Here is a 27,350-nt window from a genome sequence, read left to right on the forward strand (position 1 = left end):
GCTGACATGTATGACCAGTAATATAGGGTGGAAGGGATAGTATATCTGACTTTTGAGGCTAAGCCATAAAAGATACTGTGGCTTCTGCCTTGTTCTCTTCCAGATCAGTCCTCTAGAAGGAAGTTAACCACTGTGTCATGAGAACACTTAAGTAATCATGTGGGGAGGAACTGATGCCCTAGCTTTCCAGCCATGTGAATGGGATCCACTGAAAACAGATTTTCCAGCCCCATTCAAGTGTTCAGATAGCCGCAGCCCTACCCAATATCTTCACTGCAACCTCATGAAAGACCCTAAGCCAAATTCACCCAGCCAAACTGCTCCTGAATTTCTTATTCACAGAAACTGTGTTTTTGTTTATAAACCATTTAATTTGAGGGTAATTTGCTATACAGCTATAGATAACTAAGAGTTGTGGCTAAGCCTAACATACTCTTTTAATGTATATGTTTGATATCTCCATCTATATCAAAAGTTTCCAAGTTTGAACCACATAAAAACTATCCTTTCCTAAATATACATAGACCTAAACATTTAATGAAGTAAACTTATTAACTTTACTGTAGCAACTTATATTCTAAAATTTGAAAAATAGCTAAAAGAAGTTGACCCATGTTTCCATATGTGACTTTTGTACAGTCACTATTAACAAGCTTATGTCCATCTTACTTACACATTTAAATTTGAAAGAAAGTCTCGAAAGAGTAAGTAGGAGGTGACTAACAATTAAGACGGATCAAAACAAAACAAGAACAACAAAAACAGAGTATATTCTCCTTAAATACCTGAAGGAATAGGTGGGGGTTGGGGAGGAAGTAAGGTGTTAGTCTTGCTCTGAACAGTGCAAGGTAAAGGAGGAGAAGGAGGAGATGTTGCACTATCTTTCATACCATACAGCTTTGACTCTTTAGAAAGTGTTCTTGGCAAGGAAGATCCTCTGGAGGCATTAGGTGATTCAGTCTTAAGAGTCTTGGAATTGTAATGCAACTGTATTGAAACAAATAAACTTTCAAAATTAATATAATAGGGTGGGTTGGGGGTAAAACACACCAAATGTAAGACAAGGACTATGATTAGTAGTAAGATTTTGACAATTATTCTTTCATTATTTGTAACAAACGTTTCATGGCAATGCAAGGTGTTGGTGGAGGGTTGATGTATGGGACCCCTGTGTGATGTTATGCATGTTTGCTTTGTAATTTCGCAACTTGTACTATTCACTTAATTGTTTATGTATGTTCATTAACAAACGATAGATAATAATAATAGGATTGGTTGGGGGGAAAATACTTTGTTTAGTTGTAATATTTTGACAATGCTCTTTAAATCATTAGTTAAAAAGGTTTAACAACAACGCAAGTTATTGGCGGTAGGGTGAGTTATAAGAGTCCTGTATGATGTTATATAAGTGTGTTTTGTAAGTTCACAACTATTATTATACACTTATTGCTTATGTTTGTTTAGGTATGAGTGATATACTTCAATAAATTTTAAAAAATATATTATACAGAGGAGGAAAACTAAGAAATATAGAAAAATATGATAGAATAAACACTGGTCCAGGAGTCAGAAGACTCAGTTCTAGCTCTGACAAGTTAGCTTTGTGATCCTGGCAAGCTTCTTAAGTTATTTTCACTTTTAAAATTAAAAATTAATCTCAGATAACCTTCAAAGTTCTTTCCAGCTTAACATTCTAGGATTTAATAATTCTAGAACCTAAAAAAATAACTGTTTAATAATGTTGCATTAGATGAGGTTCAACAAGTACGTTAGTAATGAATAGTGATGTACAAAAAAGATAACAACCATGTGATTCTTCTAGGGTTCCTCTAGAACTTAAGACACTGCAATACTTATGGGGGAAGGGGAAATACCCATAACTATAAGTAAGTATTATATTTTGTCTTTATTTTCTTTCTGCCAAACTTTCAAGGAAAAAGCTGGATAAAAGAAATGGCACCTCACAATGTTGGGATTCTTATGTTCAGAATGTTAAGGGAAAAAAAGATCAGAAAATCACATTTTTAATATAATGGTTAAAGGAAGAACAAATATTATAGAAAACAAACATTGCTACTAATAATCTTATTCCTTATCCTAGACAATTACATTTATACCTTTACATCAACTCCAGGAATGTAAAATACTGTTGTTTCCAAGTCAGTAGGCTTTGTCTGTAGAGATGATGGCACTTTCTTGCCAGTCATTAAATGGGTAGTAGAAGCATAATTAGTTTGAAACTTCTTCTTTTTTGAAGGAGAATCTTGATCTAAGCTCCTGGAACTTCGATCATAACTCCTACAGAGAGAAAAATATTTTGTCTTTTTGAAAAAGGATACATTTAACTTCTTTTCTTTTGTTTAAAAACAAACTTTCATTTAGTCAGAAAATGGAATACAATCTTTTATTAATAGAGTTGAAAAAGAAGAGCTTACCAGTGTCTCTACCTAGAATGGCTAATACCTTGCACTGATGGTTTTAATGTTGTATGTTCTATAACATAGAGATGTTACCTTTGTTTTTACTTAAGGTCACAACTGTTCCACTTGAATACTTCAACTTATTAAGTTGAACCATATGAAACTGCCATTTGGAAAGGTAGAAAAAACAGCTGGATATCAGCAAATTATTTGATTCAACCTAAAATATGAGTGCATTGTAGTAGTCATTCTTTTTATTATCAATATATTTGTAAGAGATTTTAACTGTTCAAAATGATTTTATCTTCCCCTCTCATTTTATAAAATCCCCATTAAACAGACTATTCACAAAATTTTCTCTTACAGAAAAATTCAAAATACAAATGAAACAGAATGGTATAGTGAAGTCCCCTGTAAGTACCTATCACCCAGCATCGACAGTTGTCACCACTCTGCCATTTTTGCTTTATCTCCATCTCCACCCACTTACAACTTACCCATTCAATTATTGTTGGTGTTCTTATCAGTTTTTTTTTTATATTAGGAAATAAAAGCAAAATGAAGATTCAAAGAAAAAAATGATGTTAAGCCTGCTTCTATTACCATATAGTTAATGATGGGAACAAATAGCAAAACTGCAGTTATATCCTTAACAATATTCCAGTCTACTAAGGCCTCTCTGTACAACTGTTTTCCATTCTTATTCTTTTATGAACTCAGCAAAACTTTCAAAATTTACCTGTGAATACTGCACTGTTCTTTAAAATTGAAATGTGTATAATACATGGACGGAGACTGAAATATTCATGCTATTTCAAGGAGAATTTCAAAGATATAACCACTTTAATGAAAACATTTTCAAACTCTAAATTACGCATCCATTTCTAGTTGCTAGAAAATATCACACACTTATTTAAAGAAATTAAATGTTACACAAATAACCTCAACCATCTGAACAATTATTAAATTCTAAAATATGCATTTTGGGACTTGTGGAAAAAAATGTTCATTATAGTTCAGTGATATCTGAATAGATCTCCAACAGATGAAGTTATACATCTTTTCTAATATTTTCTTACCTTCTCAAGCTTATATCATCATGTTCTTGTAGAAGGGTAGTTGGGTGGAGTACACATTTTCCACTATCAATTTCAACACGTATATCAAGTTCAAAGTCAATATTTCTCTCTGTAGCTGTGCCACTAAGACTTCGGTTGACTGGTACTGTTGGCCAACGTTCTGTAAATAGCTGATGAACAGCAGCAAAGCCTGTTGCTTTCTTACGAGATGTATGGCTACAAAACGAACAACTGTTACTACATTGCAATAAAACAAAAAGACTTTTTAACAAACCATTTTCCAACATGTTATAGTGAAAAACAGTCTGTAAATAAATTTTATTATTACATAAATTCACACAAATTACTCAATTAGCTCATACTGATTGAGGTTTTTCCTAAGTGTACTGGAATCATATTTTGTCCAACAACTAGTATTGGGAACTACTCTGTGCCAGTAATGTGCTAGGTCTTGAGGACACTTGCATAATCATTACTATTAACAAGTTTGAATATAAGTGCATAAACTGTATTCTATAATTTGCAGGGGATTTCATTTTCCCAAACTGTAACATTTAAGTACTATTTTCCAGATTTTAATAAGACAGACGCATAGGGAAAGGAAGAAAAATGATACCATTTGGAGCTAAATTATATGAATGCATGTCTTGGTTTAACTCAGGCTAGACACATTAAGATTTTTCCTTTAAAAGTAAGCAGTCATATGTAAACCTTTAGGCTTAGCTCCACATTGTGAAATACTACCTAAAGACTTAAAACAGAAGTTTACTCACAGGGGTTTCCTATAAATATAAAACCTTTCCCTCTCATGCTCTTCTTCCTTTTCATCCTTCTCAGATTCTTCACTGGTAGAAGACAAACTGTCATCCCGTCGACCCTCTTCAGGCTGGAAAGGAATGCCTGGTGAAAAGCCTCCAGGAGTTTTGGGAGAACTGAACACGGAACATGATCCTTCACTATTTGATGAATAATGGGATGGACCATCAATGGTTACTGACAAAAGGTCCAGTTCTGTCTCCTCTGGAAACTGATTGTAAAGTAAGAAAACATGATTCAGGTTCATATTATAAGTCCTTCTCAAATTAAAAAAAAAAATTATATATATTTATATATACATCAGGTTTAGCATTTTTAAATACTCTCAAGATTTGAATTTCCTTGTTCTGAACTGAAAGGCCAGATTTATGAACATAGGATATGGCACAACAAGGAAGGAAGCAGAGTGCCAAACCACAGAAAATTATATCGCTGACTCACAAAAACTTAGTTTTACTTTACATAAACATAAACTAATTAGCATACATTGTAATTCTTTAAAGTAGAAGTTAAATATATGAAACAAAGGAGACAATGAGATCAACTGTAAATCAGAATGGAAGAGCAATTAGTGATGGAAGAGCATGCAGTGTCAGTAGAGCATATTATCATCTCATGATACTTGTGATGGTTTTTGTGGATTCAGCTAATACAAAATGAGCCCCTAATGGGCTGAAGAAAAACACATAAATAGTTGGGTAATTAAATACATATCAATCAATCAAACTTAAGTATATGCTGTATTTTAAGGCTAATAAAGTTTGTATAAACACCATGCCACTAACCAAGGACTGCATTTGGAGACCACCGTTTTTTAAGTAGGTCCAAAATGAACAGAACTTCCTATGACCTAATTTCTATTTTCAATTTCACAGGGTTGCTTGATTATCATTTGAGAATATAACCCTTTGTAAAGTGTAATGTGTAAGGAAATGCAATTTATTTAAAAATTATTGGGTGCTACTAATAGTGAAATCCTCAGTCAAAATTTCAAACATTTGCAGAATCTGGCTATTTATATAATATACATGGTACTCAAGAAATTTGTCTATAACATTTTATTTATTTTATCAGAATGTCTGCAATTTTTAGAAAATGTGATAAGAGTTTATGTAGATAAAACTTAATTTGTAAAATAATAAATCATGCCTTAATTATCGTTTGTACTTTACGATTTTTATATACATTTTTACAAGTAGGTACACTGATTTTTAAAATAGAACTTTAATCAATTCAAATATTCATGCCTTTAATAATCACTTAATTAGCAGAATCCATTTGATTTTGTGTAAATGATCTATTTCCAAGTTCTTTTTTAGAAAAAAGGACATACTTGCCAAGCTCACGACATATTACAATCTTACACTTCTTAAAATTCATTATGACTGAATTCAGTATGATTAAGGAATATATGCTGAGACTCTAGTTTTAGAGAGAGGAGGAACAGAAACAAAATATGTATGGAAAAATGCCAGTTTTTTCAATGTAACTTGAGAGAAAAATTCTAGACAAAGATTCATATATGTGGCTTTATGTTTTAATTCACTTTTGCGTCTATGAATTAAGGGAATTATTTGGCTTAGAAAAATATTAATTCAGTTTGTCAGTGATCTGAAGCACATTTTCCATACTGTTTTGAAAATGAGGATAATTTTTAAAATACATTGCTTTTATACATGCTTTTATATCAATAACTCAAAAGAAATAATTCAATGATTAATTTGTTGTTCTGAGTTGGGTTTGATTTTAGTTTGAAGTAGTCGACTAATCTTTGGCTTTTAAAGATTCATTTTGTAGCTGAATGTAGAATAAAAGAGATTCACTTAAGATTCAGCAAATAATTGCAATGAATTTCAGGTTTTGGTTCACGATTGGTGAGTTGATTTGATGAGCTGATTTAGTCTCTGTATTTTTAACTTTAAAGGTTAAAATAATATTAAACTACATTGAAATATAGAACTAAAACATGTTCATGCAAGGGTTTATGAAAAATTCACATGAAAAAGAATTCAAACACTCAAGGCTTTATGTAAAGTACTGAGTTCAGTTTGAAATGAGTCGAAGACTTTTAAAAGCAGATTTTCAGGGTGGTTAAATTAGTTTTAAAGCAAAATTTACATTGTTCTTAATAAGTACCTGAAAATACCCTTCCCCAGGACAGTTGGACTGTGGTGTACTTCCCCATACCGTATTTTTCAACTTAATTAAAATAACAAGGAAAAAAAAAAAAACCTCATGAAAAAATAAACACAAAAATGGTTTAAAGGTAAACAAATACACACAAAAAAACAAAAAACATATTAACAAAATTTTACATGCCATGAAATTAGAATACAACTTAGAAGCTAAAATTTCTGGTTCTCTACTCTATATATTCTGAATTAAAACATAAATAAGTACAAATAGTCCATATTTATACTTCATGTAGACCTATTTTAATGTGGACTCTTACTTGAAAGAGAAACTATTTAACAAAAAGAGTTCTACCTAAGAGCCAGCTGTTACAGCATCTTTAGTCTACATGCAAAACACTAACACCTGAACATGGCTCTCAAATGAAGGCATGTGGGTAGTGCCCCACTATCAGGTATATATAGACACTTCAACCATCATAATCCATACTTTTTTTTAGGCTGGGATTAGTATTCTGAAATTATATAACTACTATGATTTTGTGATTACTAAAACTATTTAGCAATTTGTATCTCTAATAGATAATATCTCCCTTACTGTATCCTGGATATTGAAAGTTACTCTAGGTCCAGGAGATGCTGCATCCACACGGATTTCTGGTAACTCCTCAGCTTCTCCTACTCGAGAACTGTAAATAAAATGAAGTAATAAAACACTGGTATTCTAAGTTTTTAAAAAATATTCTGTGTACTTTGTAAAAGTCTGATTAATGACATTAATATTCCATTTCTAAATATTTATCTTATCTAAATATTTAACATTAGGCATTCTATTTTTCAATCTTTAGCATCCCATAAAAAAGATATGTTTTGATTGACACAAGATTTTCTACAGTTAAACTATATTAAACAATTCGTATTTCTTATTTTATACTGCTGATCAACTGGTGAAACAATACATATTTCAGTAATATATAAAATTTCCATTTTTGTCATATGCTATGTATATAATCATACTTTTCCTCACTAATAAATTCAGAGCAGCAGCTACTGGTATGCATGTTTTTATTTCTTTCAAGAGTCTATTAAGTTTACACATAAAACTTCTCTAAATAGGAATGTACTTTATTACTAAAAAGCTTACACTACATAAACTGCACTGTGGTATAAATGTATTACAGGAATTCCTCAAACTTCTTAGTTTGATAGTATCCATTACCAATGATTAAGAGTTCAATTAATAAGGTCCATTTTTTGCTATTTTAATATTATAATTTCCCTAATTAGAATATGATAAACAGGTGATGGACCTTGATAAAGGATTCAGTGATTTTATTATTTGTTTCGTTGGTTGAACTAAATATTACCTTGCCCTTTCCATTCGTTTAAGAGGTGGTCTTCCAGAAGCAGAAATGCTTTTCGATCGGCTATAACTTGGTTTGTAACCCAAGCCCCACTTATCTTTTAGAGAAGCAGCCTAATAAAACGGGAAAAAAGGGTGACTTTAGGTAACTACTTATTGTTGTAATATCTAACTTCACATAAACAAAAACTTCTACTATTAAAGTTAGTTTGTTTCAACCAGGTCAATAACAAGTTACTTCAAATTGTGACTTGAAATGCCACTTAACAATACAGATGGATCAAAGTAGAGAAGGAAACAGCTGTTTAGTCTAAAGGAGGGCTGTGTAATGAAAGTAAGAGTCACTGGTTGGCTTGAGAGAAAAAAGGAGAAAAGATAAAGATTGGCGATGGGAATGGGATGGGGGATAGAAAAACAGGATGAGAAGAAAGGAAAAGATTAAAAAAAAACAGAAAAAAATGAGAATTAAAGGATAAGGAAAGGGTTGAGGAAAAGAAGGAAAGAAAGAAACTAGGTAGGGGAGGAAGACAGAGAGGCCACCAATGATCTCAAGTGCTAACCAGAGACATCCCTGTCCAGAACTCCTCTTCATTATTGTAAAAGAAAGGAAGAGGTGACAAACATTCTTCTGGTCTCCAGATACCTCTTCTCCAAACTTTTGAGGGGCTAGTTGTTAAGATGATTTTAATACAATGGATATTTGGAATGCAAGAGGGGTAAATGGATTGTAGGGAAAATGCCAAATGAGATAAGTGTTAAGAACTAAGCTGTAGTTCCAATAATTTCCCTAACCCACGCACACCCTAGTTTTATTTTTAACAGTCAATTACCAGGTATAAACTACCATACAAAAAGCAGGCAAACAACATTTTAATTATACAGCATGATTTTATATATATACTAGATAGTATATTGCTAGGTGGATAGTATCACAATTTTAAAATAGAGAACTATGAATTATAGGTCATCATTATTCATTATTATTAAAGGCCCAAGATAAGTATTTAAATATTTTAGAATCATATTCATACTAGTTTCTCTGGCAGTTTGGGGGTGGCTAAGGGAAGATCAAGCCAATGGCCCCAGGGACTCACAGCCCATCTCCATTCCTTCCATCCTAGCACCTCTCCATCTTTTTTTTTATGAATAGGGGTGCCAACCAAAAACCTCATTTTGGGGAAAAAAGAGAGCTCTGATGATTTTTTTTTAAAGCTTGAAAGTCAATTTACCTTATTTAAAACAAGATAGTTTTTCTACTAACAAGTAAGACCACCTGACCCAAAGCAAACCAGTAACCTATCTCCATTTGAATAAACTGTAGAATGATTTCTATATACAGTATATTTATTTATATATTTATTCCAATTTTTTAGCAACTGGACTACATCCCAGGAAATATGATAGGCATTGGAGTCAAAGATGAATAACTTGGTTTTCAAGAGACTCATACCTGCAAATAAAAGTTAAGAAGAAAGTGCTCAGAATACATAGTGGCTGAGATGCAAATCTGGCTATGCTGAATGGATATAAAAAGAACGGTCATCTCAGAAGATTTCACACTTTCCATTTCAGCTAGAGACCAAAAATCAAGTATGACTTCATGAAAGGCAGACAAAACATGGTGGTTAAGGGCAGAGACTATAAAGTCTCATGACCTGGGTTTTTATCCAGACTCCACTTAAATTACTGGCTATATGACCTTGGTCAAATTACTTGGCATCTCTGTACCTCAGCTGCCTCATCTTTAAAATGGGGGAAAATAATACAAGCTACCTCAAAGGGTTGTTGTGAGGATTTAATGGGCTTACTATATGTAAGGTGCTTAAAATAGTACCTGGTACACAGTAAATATGATATTTACAAATCAGGTAGCAGTATTATGGGCATCTCATAAATAAGTTTTATAAAGTAAAAAAATTTACAAAGTAGTATATATTAATAAAATTATTCTTAATATTTACTCACTCGCATACTGGACCTCCGTAATTTTTTACGAACATCTCTTCGAATGTCATTCACAGCAACAGACTCTAATTGCTGGTAACGTTGAATTTCCTGGTTTATGGTTCCTTCACTTGCACCCAATTTTCTGGATGCAAAACAAACATGCCAATTAGCATAAAGAAGTAATGATATAAGAATGACTTTTGCTTACTCTTTTGTAATTCTTTCAATATCAGAATACAAAATATTATGTATGGAGAGAGCAACAGCTTCTGTACAGTTAAAACTCCTATATCTGGCTAAGTGGAAAAAGCCCTCTCTATAGTTCAAAGAAATGGTTCTTACACGTCAGCGTTAAGAGCCTCTATATAACAATTTCATGAAAGCTATGGCCTTACTCTGTGGAAAAGTACATTTAAAAAATTCCACATAAAATTTAAGTCTCAGGTAAATATTTTGGAGGAAGAAGTGTATTTTGCTTCAAATAATTTTTTTCCCTGAGAACAAAATTCAATTGTAATGTAAGTCAATGGGAAAATGTGCATCACTATATAGTAATTAATTTACAGAAAAGATTTGTTTTTTTCAGGAGGTACCGGAGATTGAACCCCCTTGTACATGGGAAGCAGGTACTCAACCACTGAGCTACATCTGCTCCCCTAAAGACAAGTTTTTAGGCAATACCTTTCATTATGTAAAATTCATATAGTTGTATAAAATCCTTGAATGTGAAAAATACAGATACAGGTGAATGAAGACTAGAAAAGATGAGGCATGACCATCGCATTTTGGGAAAACATAAAAACTTCAAAGCTTGGCCAGAAGAATAATCTTCCTTATAAAGCAAAATTTACTTAAGTTAGTCACTACCATACAACAGGCAACAGATACTGAAAAATAAATTACTACCCCCTACACCCCTCTAGACTCACCCACACCTTTACCTCAGCTATACAAAACTGCTAGAACAGGGAGGCAAAAAAAAAAAAAAAAAAGCATTAATTTTTAAATTTAGACACATGCGAGTTCAAATTTTAATTCTTTGACTCTGAACTCATCTATAAGGTTTGGATAATGCCACCTAACCTCACAGAAATGCTGTGAGGATTAAATTGAGATAGCATACTTAAAACTAAGAATAGGTACTTTAATAAGTGTTCATTTTGTTTTCTTTTTTAAAAATCTGCATTCCAGGAAAAAAAGTAATGTTAGCAAAAAACTAATGCATATATTTGCGTATGTATATAAAGGTACATACATGTGTATGCACACATGTGGAGATATGCGTATGTGACAACAATAAGTCATAAGCTGCTCAGAAATTGGGGGTTGTAAAAAACGTTAGACTAGGATTTCAGGCCTAACTCTATCACTAATGAATGTATGATCAGAGGCAAGTTACTAAACTTCTCTTGACCATGTTATGCTTAATTGGTTATACAGCCCAAATTCAGTTTCTTCCATATTTAAATTCATGTGATTTATTATTAGAGGATATTAAATTAAATTAAAAATCATTATACATACTTGAGATCATCTATTACTTTGGCCTGTTCATTTAGTTCTCTGATATCCACTATACGCTTAATAATTTTCCTTCCTCTAAGTTCTCCTGGCTGGCTACAAGATGCTCCTTGTCTTCTATAATCTGCAGCTTCCTGAAAAATCAAAAGCATATAAAAAAAATCAAAAGTCCATGCCACCCTCAAGTCACACAGCAAATCTATACTACCATAAAATTAACAACTTAAATCAAACAAAGCATGCAAGAATCAAAGTCATCTATATTAAGAAGATGATTGGAATTCTCCAGTGATTGAAATCCCTTTATTTTCATAAGGAATCTACTTTGTTGCTACCTACATTTCCCCATGAGTGAGTTCTGCATACTTTCAAATGGGACTGGCTAGACTGAGGGGAGTCCCACATCTCTGAGTCACACAGATACTCTGCAGGAACAGAATAGCGCTGATTTGGGGACGTCAGGCCTAGTAAGTGATTTACAAGTCGCTGCCCAAAGGTGAGCTTGTGGCCATCTCCACTTACTGAACTTCCGTCTGAACTCTAAATGAGAACAGTAATGTTGATATATGTTTTTTTTTACTTTCTTTCCAAGAAAAAACTATTTCATGGCATGATAGTTAAAAGATAACTGAAATAATCTTAAAAGTTCAATACCAGAATGAAAGTAGAGAATAACTTTATTTGATAACCAAATAACTTGATAAAATAGAATTTACAGAGAGATGGATATATTTATTTTTAAAATGTGTACTTTATTTTGCATGCATGCACTTTCCTTTTTTTGTTTCGATTTTAACATCAATACTGAGATTTAATTCATTTACAATAATTTTCACACTAAAAATATACAATTCAGTGGTTTTAGTATATTCACAAGTTGATTGCTACCACACAATCTCAATTTAGAATGTTTCGTCACCCCAAACAGAAACCCCGTATCTCTTAGCAGTCATTCCCCATCCCCTCTCCTCTCCACTGCCCCAGCCCTACGCAACCACTAATCTACTTTCTGTCTCTATAGATTTGCTTGCACTTTGCTTTTAATGTTAGTACATTACCTGTGGGTTATGCTCAAGTTGATTGACAGTTCATCATGAAAGAAAGAACTCAATAAAAAGAGTGTATTATGAAATAAAGACACAGGGCATCACCACTCCCTTCCTCCACAAATAGCAACTATGTTGTAATAAATAACATTAAGTCAATAATATCCCTGTCTCAGGGTAAAGCCCAGACATGGAAACATTTTAACAGTGTATTTACTTACAGTATGGATAGTGGGAGACATAGTATCAACCTCATCCTCATCTGACAGGTCAACTATGTTTACTGAATTTAGGTCAGCAATGTCATCTACATCCTCCTCTCCGGTCAGTGTCGTAAGCGTGTTGCCTAGAGCATTAAGTCTTTTGCCGATGTTAGGATCCATGTGGACATCAATCCCGCACATTTTCCACAATACATTGAGTGTCCAGGTTCCAGCACTACTACTTTCTGTTTAAATAAAGAAGCAGCATTTTTGATAAGTCCTGAATATAGGAATTTAAATGATAGTACAATTAAGGAAAAAATTGGATAATGGCCATTTGTAATAACCCATGTTCCTCACAGCTAGATCAGACAAATTAGACTATGAGATTGATTTCAGTATGTGTATAGTGTTGTCCATCTATTGTTTACTCTGTTGCAGCACCCTTCTTTCTTCTGTGAACTATGGATTTCCTCCTCTATCCCCAAGCTGATTTATCCTTTATATCCTTTATAGTACCATGGCTGTAAAAGAAACTGCCATGACCCCAACTCATTATTCAGAATTGTAGTTGGTCCACGTGACAGTCAAAGCTGAAAAAATAAGAACCCTTCCCTGGACTTGAGAAAAAGTCAGTCCCACTCTAGAGTTTAAAAGTGAAGGGAGTGAGGCTCATGGACTGTTGGTAGCCATGTTTCCTATCATGTGTAAGGAGAAGGTCACTAGTAACAAAAAATGAAGCAGTCAGTGAGGAGCAAAGACAAGAGCCAGAAAGAGACCAAGAGACAGATGAAATCCTGTATTCCTTCAGGAAGAGTAATTCCTGAAGGGCCCTAAATTGACCTGGTTCCTCTTCTTCCCTGAGAAAGCAATTCTTACATTTTTGCATGATCTGCAAATATCTTTTTAATAATCTATTTTGGTTAAACTAGCTTCAGTGGGTTATCATCAAATATAAACAAGAGTCCCAACAAAGACTTTTACGTGACCTCTTCACCAATACGTGTTTGCTCAGTCATTCCCTTTCCCTTCTAACATTGCTGCCGGACATTTCCTCAAGTTTTCATGTTTTCCTCATGTTCTCTGCCAGTAGGGACTGTAGATCTTGCTGTTTTCTGAGGTTAACTTATTTAGGATAAACACGGAGGCTAACCTTGGGAAAGGAAGAGGAGATATTAAGGGGAGAAAGGAAATCTACTAACCTTAATCAGTATCTTCCTCTCTGAATTTGGTACCAGAAGTGGGGTACAGTCTGAGGCAATTACCAAAAATGCTGGAAAAATTTTATAAATGGATAAGGGGTAATTTTTGGAGGAATCATAATATGCTTGATGGAAAACGCCTAGATTGCTTTGAAGAGACTGCTGGTAGGAATTGGAAGCCTAAAGTTATTTCTGATAAGGCCTCAGAAGCAAATGATGAAACTATTATTGGCGACAACTGGAGGAAGGGTGAACTGTGTTTTAAAGTTGCAGAGAATTACACAAGATTGATTTCTGATATTATACAGAAGGCAGAATTTGAAAAGGTAACCTTGGGCATTTAGCTGAAGAGCTTTCCAAAGTACACTTGGAGAATGTGGCTTGGCTTCTCCTTGCAGCTTATAGCAAATGTTAGAGCAAAGAGATAAGCTGAGAACTGAATTGTTGGGCACAAAGAAACCAGAAACTGATTTGGGAAATCAAGCCCCCAGATGACAGTGCCCCATTTGAGGAATTAACTAAACTTGGAACCTATAAGTCAGGATTAAAAATGCAGTTATCTAGGAAAGACTTGTAGAAAATCTTACTGTCTGATGGCTTGGACCTCTGCTTCCTACATGCTAAACCAACAAGCTTTTTGTGAGAGCTATATGAACAAAACCACTGTCAGCCTAAAAAACACATGGAGGGGAGAGAGGGAAGGAAAAACAGCTTTAAGAGGAATTCCATGGAAGCTGAAATTTGGAATTAAGACATCTCCTTTGGGCCAAGAGAGGGACCCTACCCATGTATATGGAAAGGGTGAGTTTGCCCTGGCATTTGAAGAGGGTGGATGTTCCAGCCCATTATTCAGGGGGAGTTTTGCCGCTCCAAGCTACAGAGAGGGTGGAGCACATTCCCCATAGGTTTGGGAGTGTGAGGTTGCCACCCCATTGCTCTGAGAGGTGTGTACCTGTTCCACATAGGTTGGGGAGTATGAGGTCATCACCCCATGGCTCTGAGAAAGGAGGCCTATTTCCCATAGATTAGGGAAGGCCAGGTTGCCACTTCACTGTTCTGAGGAGGTTGAGCCTGTATGCCAGAGATTAGGAAGAATGCTGCTGCCACCTCATTGTACTAAGGGGGTTGAGACTGTACCCCAGGGACTGGGGAAAGTGTGGCTATCACCCCAATGTTCTTGGAGGGTTAGGTCTGGAGCTTGATCGCCACCCAGATGCTTGATGAGGATGGAACCAAGAAAATGGCCGTTGGGCAAGCCTGTGGAAAGGGTGGGCCCCTATGAAGCCCAAGGAGAAGAAACCATCATCTTAATAATGACTCTCAAACTTTCAAATCTAATAAAGTATGTCCTGTAGATTTTTGGAACTGTTGGGGACCAGTGACACGTTTCCCTTCCAAATTCTCCTTGTGGTAATGCAAATGTTTATCCTATATTTGTCCCCCTGTGTATTGGAAGCAGATAACTTGTTTTGTAAGTTTCACAGATCTACAGCCAGAGCAGATTTTGTCCCAAGATAAACCATATTTCTATAACTGACTGTGATGTGATTTTGTCTTGGCATTGCTACTGATAAAATTTAAGATTTTTTATGATATTGTAATTTTTTTTTGGGATTTAGGGTACAGTGTGGAAGTCTGAGATTATTTATGAATCCCAAAAGAAAGAAAGATAATGTTTGTAAACTAATCTATTCTGGACATGATATACTTTGATTGCATTAAATTCAAAGGTTTTAAGTTTATTTGATAAAATCAATTTAAGGCTTTGATTCGACCTTATCAGTAGGGCGTGACTCAGGCTGAGTCCCTGCCCACTTGGTGGGCTGATATAACAGATACTCACTCAAGAAGACACATTTCTATGAGGAGAACGTGGTCATTTCAGCCCTGCCATGTGACAGAAAAGAGAAGGCTCAAACAGCTAAAGTCCGGGGAAGAGAGATGAGCCATTTACCTGATAGTTTGCAGCTGAGGAGAACAGAACATCTGAGCAGCTGAGAAGGTCCTGAGAGACCAGGCAGAGTATATCAACCATCTTGTTTCAACATGTGGCAACTGACTTTGGTGAGAAAGCAACCTTGAGCTGGACTCTTTAGGGCCTTGTAACTGTAAGGCTTTTACCCCAAATAAATACCATTTATAAAAGCCAACAGATTTCTGGTACTTTGCATCAGCATCTCTTTGGCTGACTAATGCACCTTCTTTAACATTTAAAAGATCTTAAATGGGAAGCAGGCTTGGCCCAATGGATAGGGCATCCGCCTACCACATGGGAGGTCTGCGGTTCAAACTCCGGGCCTCCTTGACCGGTATGGAGCTGGCCCATGCACAGTGCTGATGCACGCAAGGAGTGCCATGCCATGCAGCAGTGTCCCCCGCGTAGGAGAGCCCCAAGCGCAAGGAGTGTGCCCCTAAGGAGAGCCACTCAGCATGAAAGGAAGTGCAGCCTGCCCAAGAATGGCACTGCACACATGGAGAGGTGACACAACAAGATGATGCAACAAAAAGAAACACAGATTCCTGGTGCCGCTGATAAGGATAGAAGCGGTCATAGAAGAACACACAGCAAATGGACAAAGAGAGCAGACAACTGGTGTGGGGGGGAGAGAAATAAATAAAAAATAAATCTTTAAAAAAAAAGATCTAAAATATTTCCTTTTAGCGTACCTTGTCCAATTTTATACCAAGTGAAATAAATTATGTTGTGCTATCATCTTAGTCAAGTCATTACTACTTGTATGATTACCTTAAGATTTTTTTCCCCTCCCATCTTTGAAAGTGTCCCCTTTGATAGTGTCACCACCTGCCCTCTTTTTTCAGAAACATTCAGTGGCTTCCCACTGCTCACCAAAATCAAGTCCAAACTCCTTAGTTTGGCATTTATGATTTTTCTCATCTTATTTTCCACATAATTCTCTTTAAGCCAAATTGGACAACTCTGACTAGATACTGTGCTCTGACATTATGATTGATGCTGTTCTCTGTATTTTAACTGATCCACGCCTTCCAGTTTTCGCTTGAGCAATGCTTTATTCATCCTTCAAGTTCCTATTTAAATGCTCATTCTCCAATGAAGTTCTGATCCCTGTATCCTCCAATATTCAGAAATTTCCTTCCCTCCAAATTTCAATAGCAATTGGAATTTGTAATTTATTATATTTATCACTTATTCCAGTACAATTTTTCTGAATATGCCTTAACTGTGTTATCAGAATTTAAATTTATTGAGGGTATAAAGTATATCCATCTTTGTTTTTCTCAAAGCATTTTGTAGTATAATTTGTACAGAGTAGGTATCTGATTAATAATTGTTCAATAGATAAATATATGTGGAAACTACTGTAAAATAGTTTGAAAAACAGGGGATACCAGGAGTAGCTTAAACTAAAAGACCCTCAGACCATTAAAATCAAGGCAGGATTCTCCTAACATAAGTATGAAAAGTAATACTGTATGTGAACTCACCTGCTGCTGCTTGTCCTGTAGTCCTTGAACATACTTCATAGGTGCCATCTGGAACTACACCTGCACAAGTCACCCCAAAATAGTTTTTAATAAAAACATGCTTGTAATTAAATATTGCATTACAATTTCTACCCACAGATTCTTATCTAACTACAAAATAGGATTACTAGCCTAAATCTCAGTTCCTAATCAGCAAAATAAAAGAGCCACCTTAAATGACTTCTAAGATATATTCCATATCTTACAAAATCTTATTCTATGATTTTAACAATTTAACTGCAGCTTTACCTTCACATTCTGCATGTGATTTACCTGAGGGACAATGCCTGGCCAACTCTGAAAGTCTAGTTGGCTTTCCACTAATATACAGGATGCTATGACATTTCTTACCACCATAAGTAAATGACACTTAAAGATTGCAAATGATTAAAAATCATTTTTAATAACTAAAAACTGCTGCATTAGGTCAGAATCATTATTCATCAGTCCTCTCTTGATCTTTGATAAAGAGTATTTTATGAGAGAAAATGACTGGCTGCCATGATGGCAATCTCAGAAAGTCAGGGATCTATGATCAGAACATTTCATATGACTTTAAATTTGAAACATTTTCTATCACTTAGCTTTAATAAGGTCAGCTTCAAAAAAGAGGTTAATTAAATTCAACAATTTTGAACAGTAAAGGACATACTATCCTTGAAAGAACTTTTAAACAAAGTAAACTCTAAGGAAAGACCTAAGATACTTTCTCAGTAATCTGTAACAGAAACCAAGTATCAATATAAACCTGACAGCACACATCTTAAAGGAAATTTAATTCATTCTTTCTTAATGCACTCTGAATCTTAAATTGGTATTCAATTTACTGAATTTGGACTTGCTATTCCTTTCCTAGGTACTTTGGTATAAAATTTCAGCTATTCCTTATTTTGAAAAGAAAAAAAATCATTCCAACTTAGAAATACAACTTATTTTGGGAGAAAGGATAAATTTATTATTAAGTAATAATTTCCATTATACTGTTTTTTAAGATATTGCCAATTACTTTAAAATCTAACTTATATACTTTAACCATCTGGTACCAATGCTTCACATGCAAATTATAAATTAAGAGAGAATTAGATGTGATATTTGAGTGAAAAGAAACCTAGATTTCTTTATCAAGTCAAAGAATGTTAGACTGAAAAGAAAATCCTTTGGAATATGAGTAGTACAAATTGAGGCCAAGTTAAAAAAAAAAAAGTGGTAGAAAACTTTTAGGACTTCTATCCCAAAACATGGCATAGAATTTCAAAAAAAAACTAAGTTAATGCTGGGTTGGAGCAATCATTAGCCTGAATTCAGGATGGCAATTTTCCTACTATTCTCCTACAAGTATGACCAAATGCTACCCAGGCTTTTTGTTTTTTTAGGAGGTACCAGGGATTAAACTCAGGACCTAGTATGTGGGAAGCAGGTACTCAACCACTAAGCCACATCCACTCCCTGCTATCTAGGTTTTAATGGGAAAATGGAGCCCTTCAAATTTCAAATGGCTTATATAATTATTTTAAATACATTTTAATGAAACTGGTCTAGATCCTATCTACTTCTGAATCTCTTCCTATAGATTGTCCTTGAAAGATTTGACTGCATTTTCAAAAACACATTATCACCTGAAGAAGAGATTTCACTGACCAAACTTTTTTCCAAGTCACATTTTAAAAACGACCTGTAAAAAAAAATCCCAAAACATAATCCTACCATTCCTTATTTCTTTGTTTAATATTCATCTCTTTTAAAAAATATGAAATGCTAATTATATCCAAGTACACTCACTACTAGTATAATCTTCACACGAATTTGCCCATTTTATAAATTGGAATTCCTATAGTTTATGTCAATAAAACAATTACTCTGCTCACCTCCTCCATTCCCCCAACTCTTGCAAGAAATCAACACAATAAGCATGTAACAAAAACAAGTCTTTCACTACTCTCTAAAACCTAAAATACAGTATTCAGCTTATTACATTAACATGGCAGGGTTCTACTTTGTTGAAAGAATATATTACTGAGGTGGTGAGTTACTATTTGTTCATGCTTTTTAATGTTTTTGATTTAGAGTCAGAGGAAGACTAAAAAATTATCTAATATTTTTTATGCATTTCACTTTAAGATAAACTATTAAGAAAATTGTGTGCACTTCCTTTGTTCCCAAATATATTTTATTCATTCTAATGAACATAATGATGTCAAGGATGTGGAATCTTAATAAAAACCAGTAAGTTTAAATTAATTTTTGCTTTTTAATAAAAAAAAAAACCCAAAAAAGTTATAAATACGTTACAATGACTTTTCTAAACATATATAACAGCTGAGGAAAGTAATAATTTATAAAGATTTTCGATAAAGGCTTTTTTCAGTCTTCTGGATTTTAGATGTGAGTATTCTGGTATAATGTCCTCTTAGTAATCTGAACTGGTTCAAAGAAACCTTAGTATTTTATCTATGAATTTTCTAAATGCAAAGTACTCAAAACCAAGCATTTCACCTATACTTTTAATCTAAGTTTTAGTCAACATTAAATCCTAAATCTTCAATTTTTGATGTAAGAATAATTGAAAGGTTTCCCTTTCCTAGGAGAAGACCCAGAATTGGAAAGATTTCCTTTTGGTGGAGAGTGAAAAAAAAAAAAAAAAAAGTGTCAACCATGACATACCACCTTGTAAAAAGTAATTATATAATAATTTTGGTTTATAAGATAGGATGAGAAATTTTAGTCCATAATCTTTTAATTCCTCAAATATAACTTTTCTTCATTATTAAGATTAAGCATAGCTTATCAATTCTATTATAGTATTTAAAATATTAAAATAGACACCAATAAATAACTATACCTCCAAGATAGCATATAGACAGCTTTAGTTATTTCCAACCTTATGGAACTGGAGGAATTCCTTCAAGCTATACTATGAATTCCTACAAATTTGGAAATGTGGATTTACGTATATCAATAATTAGGGCTGGAGTTCTTGATCCTGGTTAATTAAGCATGTTTTATGTTATAAGATGAATTAAGTCTTACACATTCATCACTTTCTTTCAAAATTCCCACAGAACAAAGATGTCTTACTTGGACATTCATGGATCACTAACAGGAAATATCAGGGAGTGAGCAAATCTCCAAATACCAAACTATCAAAAAGAATGACTTATGTAATTCATGCTTTAGGTTTTCGCAAATATGTTTTGGTACTTTTAACCAGAAATAGCCCTTTTTCACAAAGTCTAAAAACATTCTTATACCTGATCATCCTCTAGTTTTATAAAAGGAGACTTATTGTTTTATTTATTTTAAATTTTAAACTTCATATAGAAAATAAAGGAGACTCACAGGCATTCATCACTAGATCGCCACGAATTTCTGGCTTCCAGTCATCCCACGATGTCTCAAAGCCATCAGCAAAACGGATACAGAAGTTTTTGAAATGCCCTTTACTAACCAGAGATTCTGAAGAGCAGGCAGTGATGAGAGTACTTTCAATGGTCAGTACCAAAGCAGAACCAGTGTCAAGGTCTCCAGTATGATTAGACTGCAAAATATATTAAAGAAGAAATAAGACAAAAAAAGGTGATGAATTATTTACTTAGAAATCCTCAGAGATTCCTAAGAACAAAAATCTATAAAGGACCATGCCTGGAAATCTTTATTAAAAAGCAACCCAGGAAGATTCCTGTTTTTAAAAATTAAATGGCTTAAGTGAAATATACTTGCCATGTATACTTTTTTTTTTACTAAACTTGCCTTATTATGTACTTCTGTACCCCAAGCTTGCTTTATAGTTGTGAGGAGCTCTCTAAGCATAGGTAGTACATATGGCCTTCCTGAGCCCTGTCTATCAAGCCACAAAAAACTACCATTTTTTAATTCCTGGAAATCCGGAAATGTAGTGGCCATGTTTCCAATGCCCAATACAGAGATTTTCTTAACCCTGCCTCTGCCTTGCCAAACAAAATACTAAAGATACATTTTTTCAACAATTGGTTACAAGTTATTTAAGGTAAATTATAACAGCAAAATTTAGACCTCTGTTTTTTACTGTTACAGTGGTTACTTCTTGGCCTGAAGGGGACTCACAGCCCTTTCTCTCTCATATATATGTGCATCCAAATATGTATTCCTGAGGTTTGTTCCTAAGTTATGAAGAAATATATTCTTGCTTTATCCAAGTATACACATAGTTTGAGGTTTCATTATCATTAAATATTACAGTTTAAAACTGTTTTGGAATTCCTTGTACTATTATAGATGAGACAATTAAACATCACTTAATAGTATTCTTAAAAGTCCTCTTGTTTCCATTTTATAAACAAGTCTACACCAAAGACTTTTTCTGTTAAAAAACAGATCAAAAGAGTAAGAAGACTGAAAACTAAGTATCTTATTTGTCAAGACAAAAACTACAATTATCCTAAGACTGCCAATCTCATCATTCATCTGGAGCACATCAGAGCGCTTAAGAGAAAAATCTCATGTGACTCAGATTTAACATGTCATGGATGAATAATGGCTGAAGGTGTTCACTCTCACTTGCTATTTACTGGACTCAAGTTAAAAACCATTTTCCTGAAAAATCTATTGCTATGGTGTGTACATATAGAAATGGCTGATAGAAATACATGGTTTTTAATTCTGGAATATGACTTAATATTTTGTACCTGTGCAGTATTAGTGATAGGCAGGCAAATTCCCAGATCATTAACAGTGAGCTGGAGAAAGAGAGTCCCAAAGGCCTGGGCTGATGTTTGCTGGATACCAGGTAACATATCTACCACTTCCTTTGTAGCCATATGAATATCCTTATGTAAAGCCATTCGTTGTTCATTCCAATTGTCATAGGCAGCCTTATAATTCAGCCAAAACAGCACAGCTTTTAATAATTAAGGGAAGGAAGAAACAAAATTAAAATCAACACTGTAAAGTTAAATCGCAAGCAAAATTCAAGAGCTGCCAAAACCCATTGATTGAAACATTAGAATTAGAAAAGATCAAAAACGAGCTAGTCAACCTAATAGATAAAAGAATCCCCCATATTTTTAATTTAACATTTATGTAAACTAAAGCTCCTTTAAAAACAAAAATTTTTAAAAAAAATTTTAAAAGAGCTTTAGCGTACATAAACGTATTTATATTCTATATAAATGTAAAAGGGAGAAGAGGGTGGTGAGCTGATATCTATATGGGCAAAATCTGTGACAGGGTGGAAGAGTGTGGTTGAGCAGTGGATGGGCATGAGAATGGTACAGTGACGTTTGATTGGGATCAGCGGTGCTGGTCTCTGAGGAGGAGTAGGGTGGGGGGTTGGGTTGGACAGTCCATTGAACTGGGGGGAGATTTGGAGGAAGGAGCAGGTGAATCTGGGGATATGTAGTGTAGGTCTATTGTTAAAATTACAATGTTGGGAATGTTCTTTTGGCAATTACTGGTGTGGGGTGTCAGTGTGGGGGGTTGTGCAGGAGGGGGCGCACCTGGTGCATGCTCCTGTGGAATATCTAGGTGTTCATCTTGTCATAGTGTGTTATCTCAGTGGGTGGAAACCCACACAAAAATTTAAACTCCCATCCTGGGGAGTCCTGCAATATTCTCAGTGAGAGGTACAAGAATCCCTCAAGAACATAGGCAGTGCCCAGTACAAGAAAATAGACCAATATGTCAAGCCCTAAATATTACTGCACGTAAATATGAATCTTATTCCTCAAAAGTTGAAACTCAGTGGTTACCACAGGTTCTGAGGAAGTGCGCCAGATGTTGGAGATTTGGATCTGAAGGGTATCAAGAATGAAAGAAAGAGAAAACGGGGAGAGAGAGCGAGGGAGAGGGAGAGAGGGAGAGAGGGAGAGGGAGAGAGGGGGAGAGAGAGAGAGGGAGAGGGAGACCAAGAGGCAGAGGGAGAGGGAGAGGCAGAGGGAAAGGGAGGGAGAGAGGAAGAGAGGGAGAGAGAGAGGGAGAAAGAGAGGGAGAAAGGGAGGGAGAAAGGGAGGGAGAGAGAGAAAGAAAATGAAAGAACGAGAGAGCTGGGATCAGGGGGTCTGCGAGTAGAGACTCCTCAGACAACTTTATTGTTTACAAGGGGCTCTCTATAAACCCAGTCTATGAGACAACAAGCAGCAACATGCAGTTAACTATCAGCATTACTAAGGAACTAAAAAAATCTTATCTCAAGGTATAAAGTCTAAGTGTTCTATTTACTACAAAAGGTATGTACGCATCTTTTCTTTCGGCCTTTAACAGCTTCATCCTGTTTGTCAGGAACTCTTAATTACCACATTCCTTAGGGTGCAAGCATAGCCATGGAAACAGCACATCTCTCCTTGTGAGACCACTATGCCTCAGTTTCCAACACTGAGGGGAAGGAGAGGGAAGAATGGAAGAACTGGGACACGGCATTTTTAGGGGTTTGGAATTGTTTTGCATGATCTTGCAATAATGGATATAGGCCATTTTAAATTGCATCGAAATTTATAAAAGTGTATAGTCCAAAATGTAAATCATAATGTAAACCACTGACCATAGTTAGTAGCGATGCTTCAATATTTGCACATCAATTGTAACAAATGTACCATCTGCATGTAAAATGTTATTAATAGGGGAGAGTGGAAAAGGTGTAGGGCATGGGGTATACGGGAATCCCCTATATTTCCTATGTGACTTTTTTGTAACCTTAAGCTTCTTTGAAGATAAAATGAAAAAAATAAGAGGGGGAATATATGGAAGAAATTGTCATTGGACATAAAAGACAATAGATCTTACAGTGATGAAAGACAAAAAAATTAAAATTTTAAAAAATTTAATTTCAATAAAAAAATTTTTCTGTATTTTGTTTTTAAAAAAACTATTATTGTTTTATTTTCTTATTAATTTTATTTGGTTATTTTGTTGGCTTCATTTTTGGAAAGGTTTTGGATCGCAGAAGGGTCACAACTGTACCAGGGAGGATCACTGGTATGGGATGTCAGTGATGGGGGATGTGTGCAGAGGTGTGCACCTGGGGCATGCCTCTAAGTGCTCATGGGGTATTGTCTCAGTGGGTGGAGACTCACACAATAACTGAAAGAATACTGAATTCCCATCCTGGGGAGTCCTGCTACATTCTATAATATAATGGCAAGAATCCTCCGCGAGTATTGAAACTTGGCCTAGTATTATATATTGCCTAAGAGTTACCTCCTGAAAGCCTCCCCTAAGCCAAATGTGGCCTCTCCCTAAGCCAAACTCAGCATATAAATGCACTACCTTCCCACCAGCTTTAGTACATGACCTCCAAAAATGAGCCTACCTGGCACCAAGGGATTATTACCAAGCACCAACTGGCAATGAATCTAGAAAAATACCTTGACCAAGAGGGAGAAATATTAAATTCAAATGAGTTTTAATGACTAAGAGAATTCAAAGTGAGTCAGGAGGTCATTCAAGAGGTTGAGGTTATGCTTATACACGTCTCAGCAGGATCTCATTGATTGCACAATAAACAGTGCCTCAGACAGCAGGGCCTCTGCGGCCTATAGAGACATCCAGACACTATAAGGACAGATAAGCTCAGGAATTTGGCACCCTGTCAGTGGGCCTTACTCTGGAATTTATGATTCCCAATGAGACAGGGACTCATTTATACTTTCCCTACACATGGCTCTTCTGCCTTCATTTGAACCTATAATTAGCACTATTATTATTTGGTTCATTCATGTGTCACTTGAGCAGAACTGCAACATCTACTGTTCAGTTCACTGGACCTACTCAGGACAACTAACAAGAAGATGATGGGCAACACCCACCCCGAGGAACAGAAAGTGTCTCCAACTGCAATCAAGACAGTTCCATCCATCTGCCCCATGACACCTATGCCCCCTCTCAATTAGAAACAGAGTGGGTATCACCATCCCCAAATCCTCAAGATTGGGGAATGAATAATGGACTAAATAGGCTTATTATTATTTTGTTATAGACATATTACTATTCTAGTCATGGGAGAACTTGTATCATTGATATAAAGGCAGTTGCCACCCGAGGTTCTAAGGGGAGGGAGAGGGAAGAATAGGTGTAATATGGGAGCATTTTGGAGACATTAGAATTGTTCTGCATGACACTGCAATGACAGATATAGGCCATTACATATTTTGTCATAACCTACAAAATTGTGCGGGATAGAAGGTAAAGTATAAACTATAGTCCATGGTTAGTAGCAATGCTTCAATATGTGTTCATCAATTGTAACAAATATACCACAATAATGAAGGATATTGTTAATATGGGGAAATTTGGGAGGGTTAGGGGGTGGGGCATGGGAATCCCCTATGTAGTTATGTGACACTAATGCAATCTAAAGCTTCATTAAAAATGAAAATTTTAAAAATGTCATAAAAAAAGTATATATAAGAGAAAGAATTGCATAATGACAGAAGGAAGAAGAAAGTTCAGGTCTGGGTATTTATTTATTCAGTCATTTTTCAACAATGTATTTGTTGAATGCCTATCATCTGCTAAGCACCAGGATGGAGTAACAAACAAAAACAGACTCAGTCCCTAACCTCATAAAGCTTATTTTACTCTCATTTAAAATTCTTAAAGGAGAAGTACATAATGCTAGTAGTATACATTAAAGGCATTTGATTTAGAAAGAAGTCAAATAAGAGTTCCTTTAGGAAATAACATTTTTGTTAAGGAAGAGAAGAATTAGCTAGGTTGGGAGGCAGAAAAGCAGCATCTACATAGGGAATTTGAGATATTGCAAAAGAAGAAATGAAATGCAGGAGAGATACAGTGGTATGAAATAAGGCTGGAGAGTGAGAGCCAAAATTTGTAGGGCCTTACAGGCCACACTTAGAGAGCACTAGGAATCAGTTGTTTTTTCTTTTTTTGTATTTTCTGAGTGGTGCCAGCAGCAAGATCGGATCTGGCTGTACATATTTTTAACAGATAGGTAGAGGGCCTGGAAACTAGAAAAGAGGCTTCTAGCAGGTACAGGTGAAAGATTTGGCCAGAATGTTGATGGTGACAATCGAGAGATGTAGAAAGACATGTTTAACAGTTAACATAGGCACAATGTCCTGATGGATAGGAAATTGGGGGAAAGTAAGGATTCAAAGATAAAACTAGCTTTTCCAGCTTAGTAAGTAGACAGATGATGGTGCCATTTATAAGACTGGTATAACACACTGGTTTTGTGGTACCTTTTCATCATCCAAATGAAGATGTCTGTAAGGAGTTGGATACTCTAGCCTTGAGCTCAAATGTGAAAGAGGCAAAGTAGCACGTGTGGCAAATGAAGTCACGGACAATAAGTAAGACTGCCTAAGGAGAAAATACGGTGCAGAGGTCACAAATAGGAGGAAGTTCCACAGTCTATAACATTCCCTAATGTGTGATTCATAGACATTTACCTACATGGCTCATATAGATATTTGAGTTTGTTAACAAGAACCTTAAGAAAAATCTTCATCTAAAGGTGAGATATAGAAGGATGACCCTAAAAAGGAGTTAAAGATGTCACAGTCAAAGAGAGAAGAGGAAAAGCAAGGAAGTATTGTGTCATGATGTCTAGAGTAGAAAGTACTTTAAGGAGTTGCTGAAACTAAAGAGAGGTCCATAAGATGAAGAATCAGGGACGTGGACTAGGCCCAATGGATAGGGCACCCGCCTACCACATGGGAGGTCTGCGGTTCAAACCCCGGGCCTCCTTGACCCATGTGGCGCTGGCCCATGCACAGTGCTGATGCGCGCAAGGAGTGCCCTGCCACGCAGGGGTGTCCCCCGCGTAGGGTAGCCCCATGCGCAAGGAGTGTGCCCCACAAGGAGAGCCGCCCAGTGCAAAAGAGTGCAGCCTGCCCAAGACTGGCGCCACATACACGGAGAACTGACACAACAAGATGACGCAACAAAAAGAGACACACATTCCCAGTGCCACTGATAAGGATAGGAGCGGTCACAGAAGAATACACAGAGAATGGAGACAACTGGGGGTTGAGGGAAGGGGAGAGAAATAAATAAAAAATAAATCTTTTTAAAAAAAGATGATGAGTCAAAGAATGGGCACTGGATTTAGGAATACAAATGTAATCCATCAAACTGCCAAAAGAGCAATTTTCTAGTAAACACGCCTTATCAGCCAATGCCCAAC

General features: G+C 35.4%; 1 protein-coding gene across 5 annotated transcripts in view; it reads right to left on the reverse strand.

Moving 5' to 3' along the window:
* Nucleotides 1–27,350, reverse strand: part of BLTP1 (bridge-like lipid transfer protein family member 1) — a 244,407-nt gene that overhangs the window by 32,159 nt on the left and 184,898 nt on the right. Inside the window, exons 59-72 of one of the 5 annotated variants that reach the window (XM_071214848.1) lie at nt 21,895–22,106; nt 20,570–20,768; nt 17,195–17,254; nt 12,546–12,772; nt 11,618–11,818; nt 11,282–11,412; nt 9,776–9,899; nt 7,815–7,924; nt 7,046–7,136; nt 6,452–6,514; nt 4,273–4,526; nt 3,500–3,715; nt 2,118–2,298; nt 786–987 (exon numbers count right to left, since the gene is read on the reverse strand). In XM_071214848.1, coding sequence (XP_071070949.1) covers nt 786–987; nt 2,118–2,298; nt 3,500–3,715; nt 4,273–4,526; nt 6,452–6,514; nt 7,046–7,136; nt 7,815–7,924; nt 9,776–9,899; nt 11,282–11,412; nt 11,618–11,818; nt 12,546–12,772; nt 17,195–17,254; nt 20,570–20,768; nt 21,895–22,106 — 2,271 coding nt within the window. The remainder of the gene's footprint in view (nt 1–785; nt 988–2,117; nt 2,299–3,499; nt 3,716–4,272; nt 4,527–6,451; nt 6,515–7,045; nt 7,137–7,814; nt 7,925–9,775; nt 9,900–11,281; nt 11,413–11,617; nt 11,819–12,545; nt 12,773–17,194; nt 17,255–20,569; nt 20,769–21,894; nt 22,107–27,350) is intronic. The other 4 variants (XM_058293100.2, XM_058293089.2, XM_058293107.2 and 1 more) reach the window with 4 other exon arrangements.

Source organism: Dasypus novemcinctus, chromosome 1, assembly GCF_030445035.2.
Source record: "Dasypus novemcinctus isolate mDasNov1 chromosome 1, mDasNov1.1.hap2, whole genome shotgun sequence".
NCBI classification, from domain to species: Eukaryota; Metazoa; Chordata; class Mammalia; order Cingulata; family Dasypodidae; genus Dasypus; species Dasypus novemcinctus.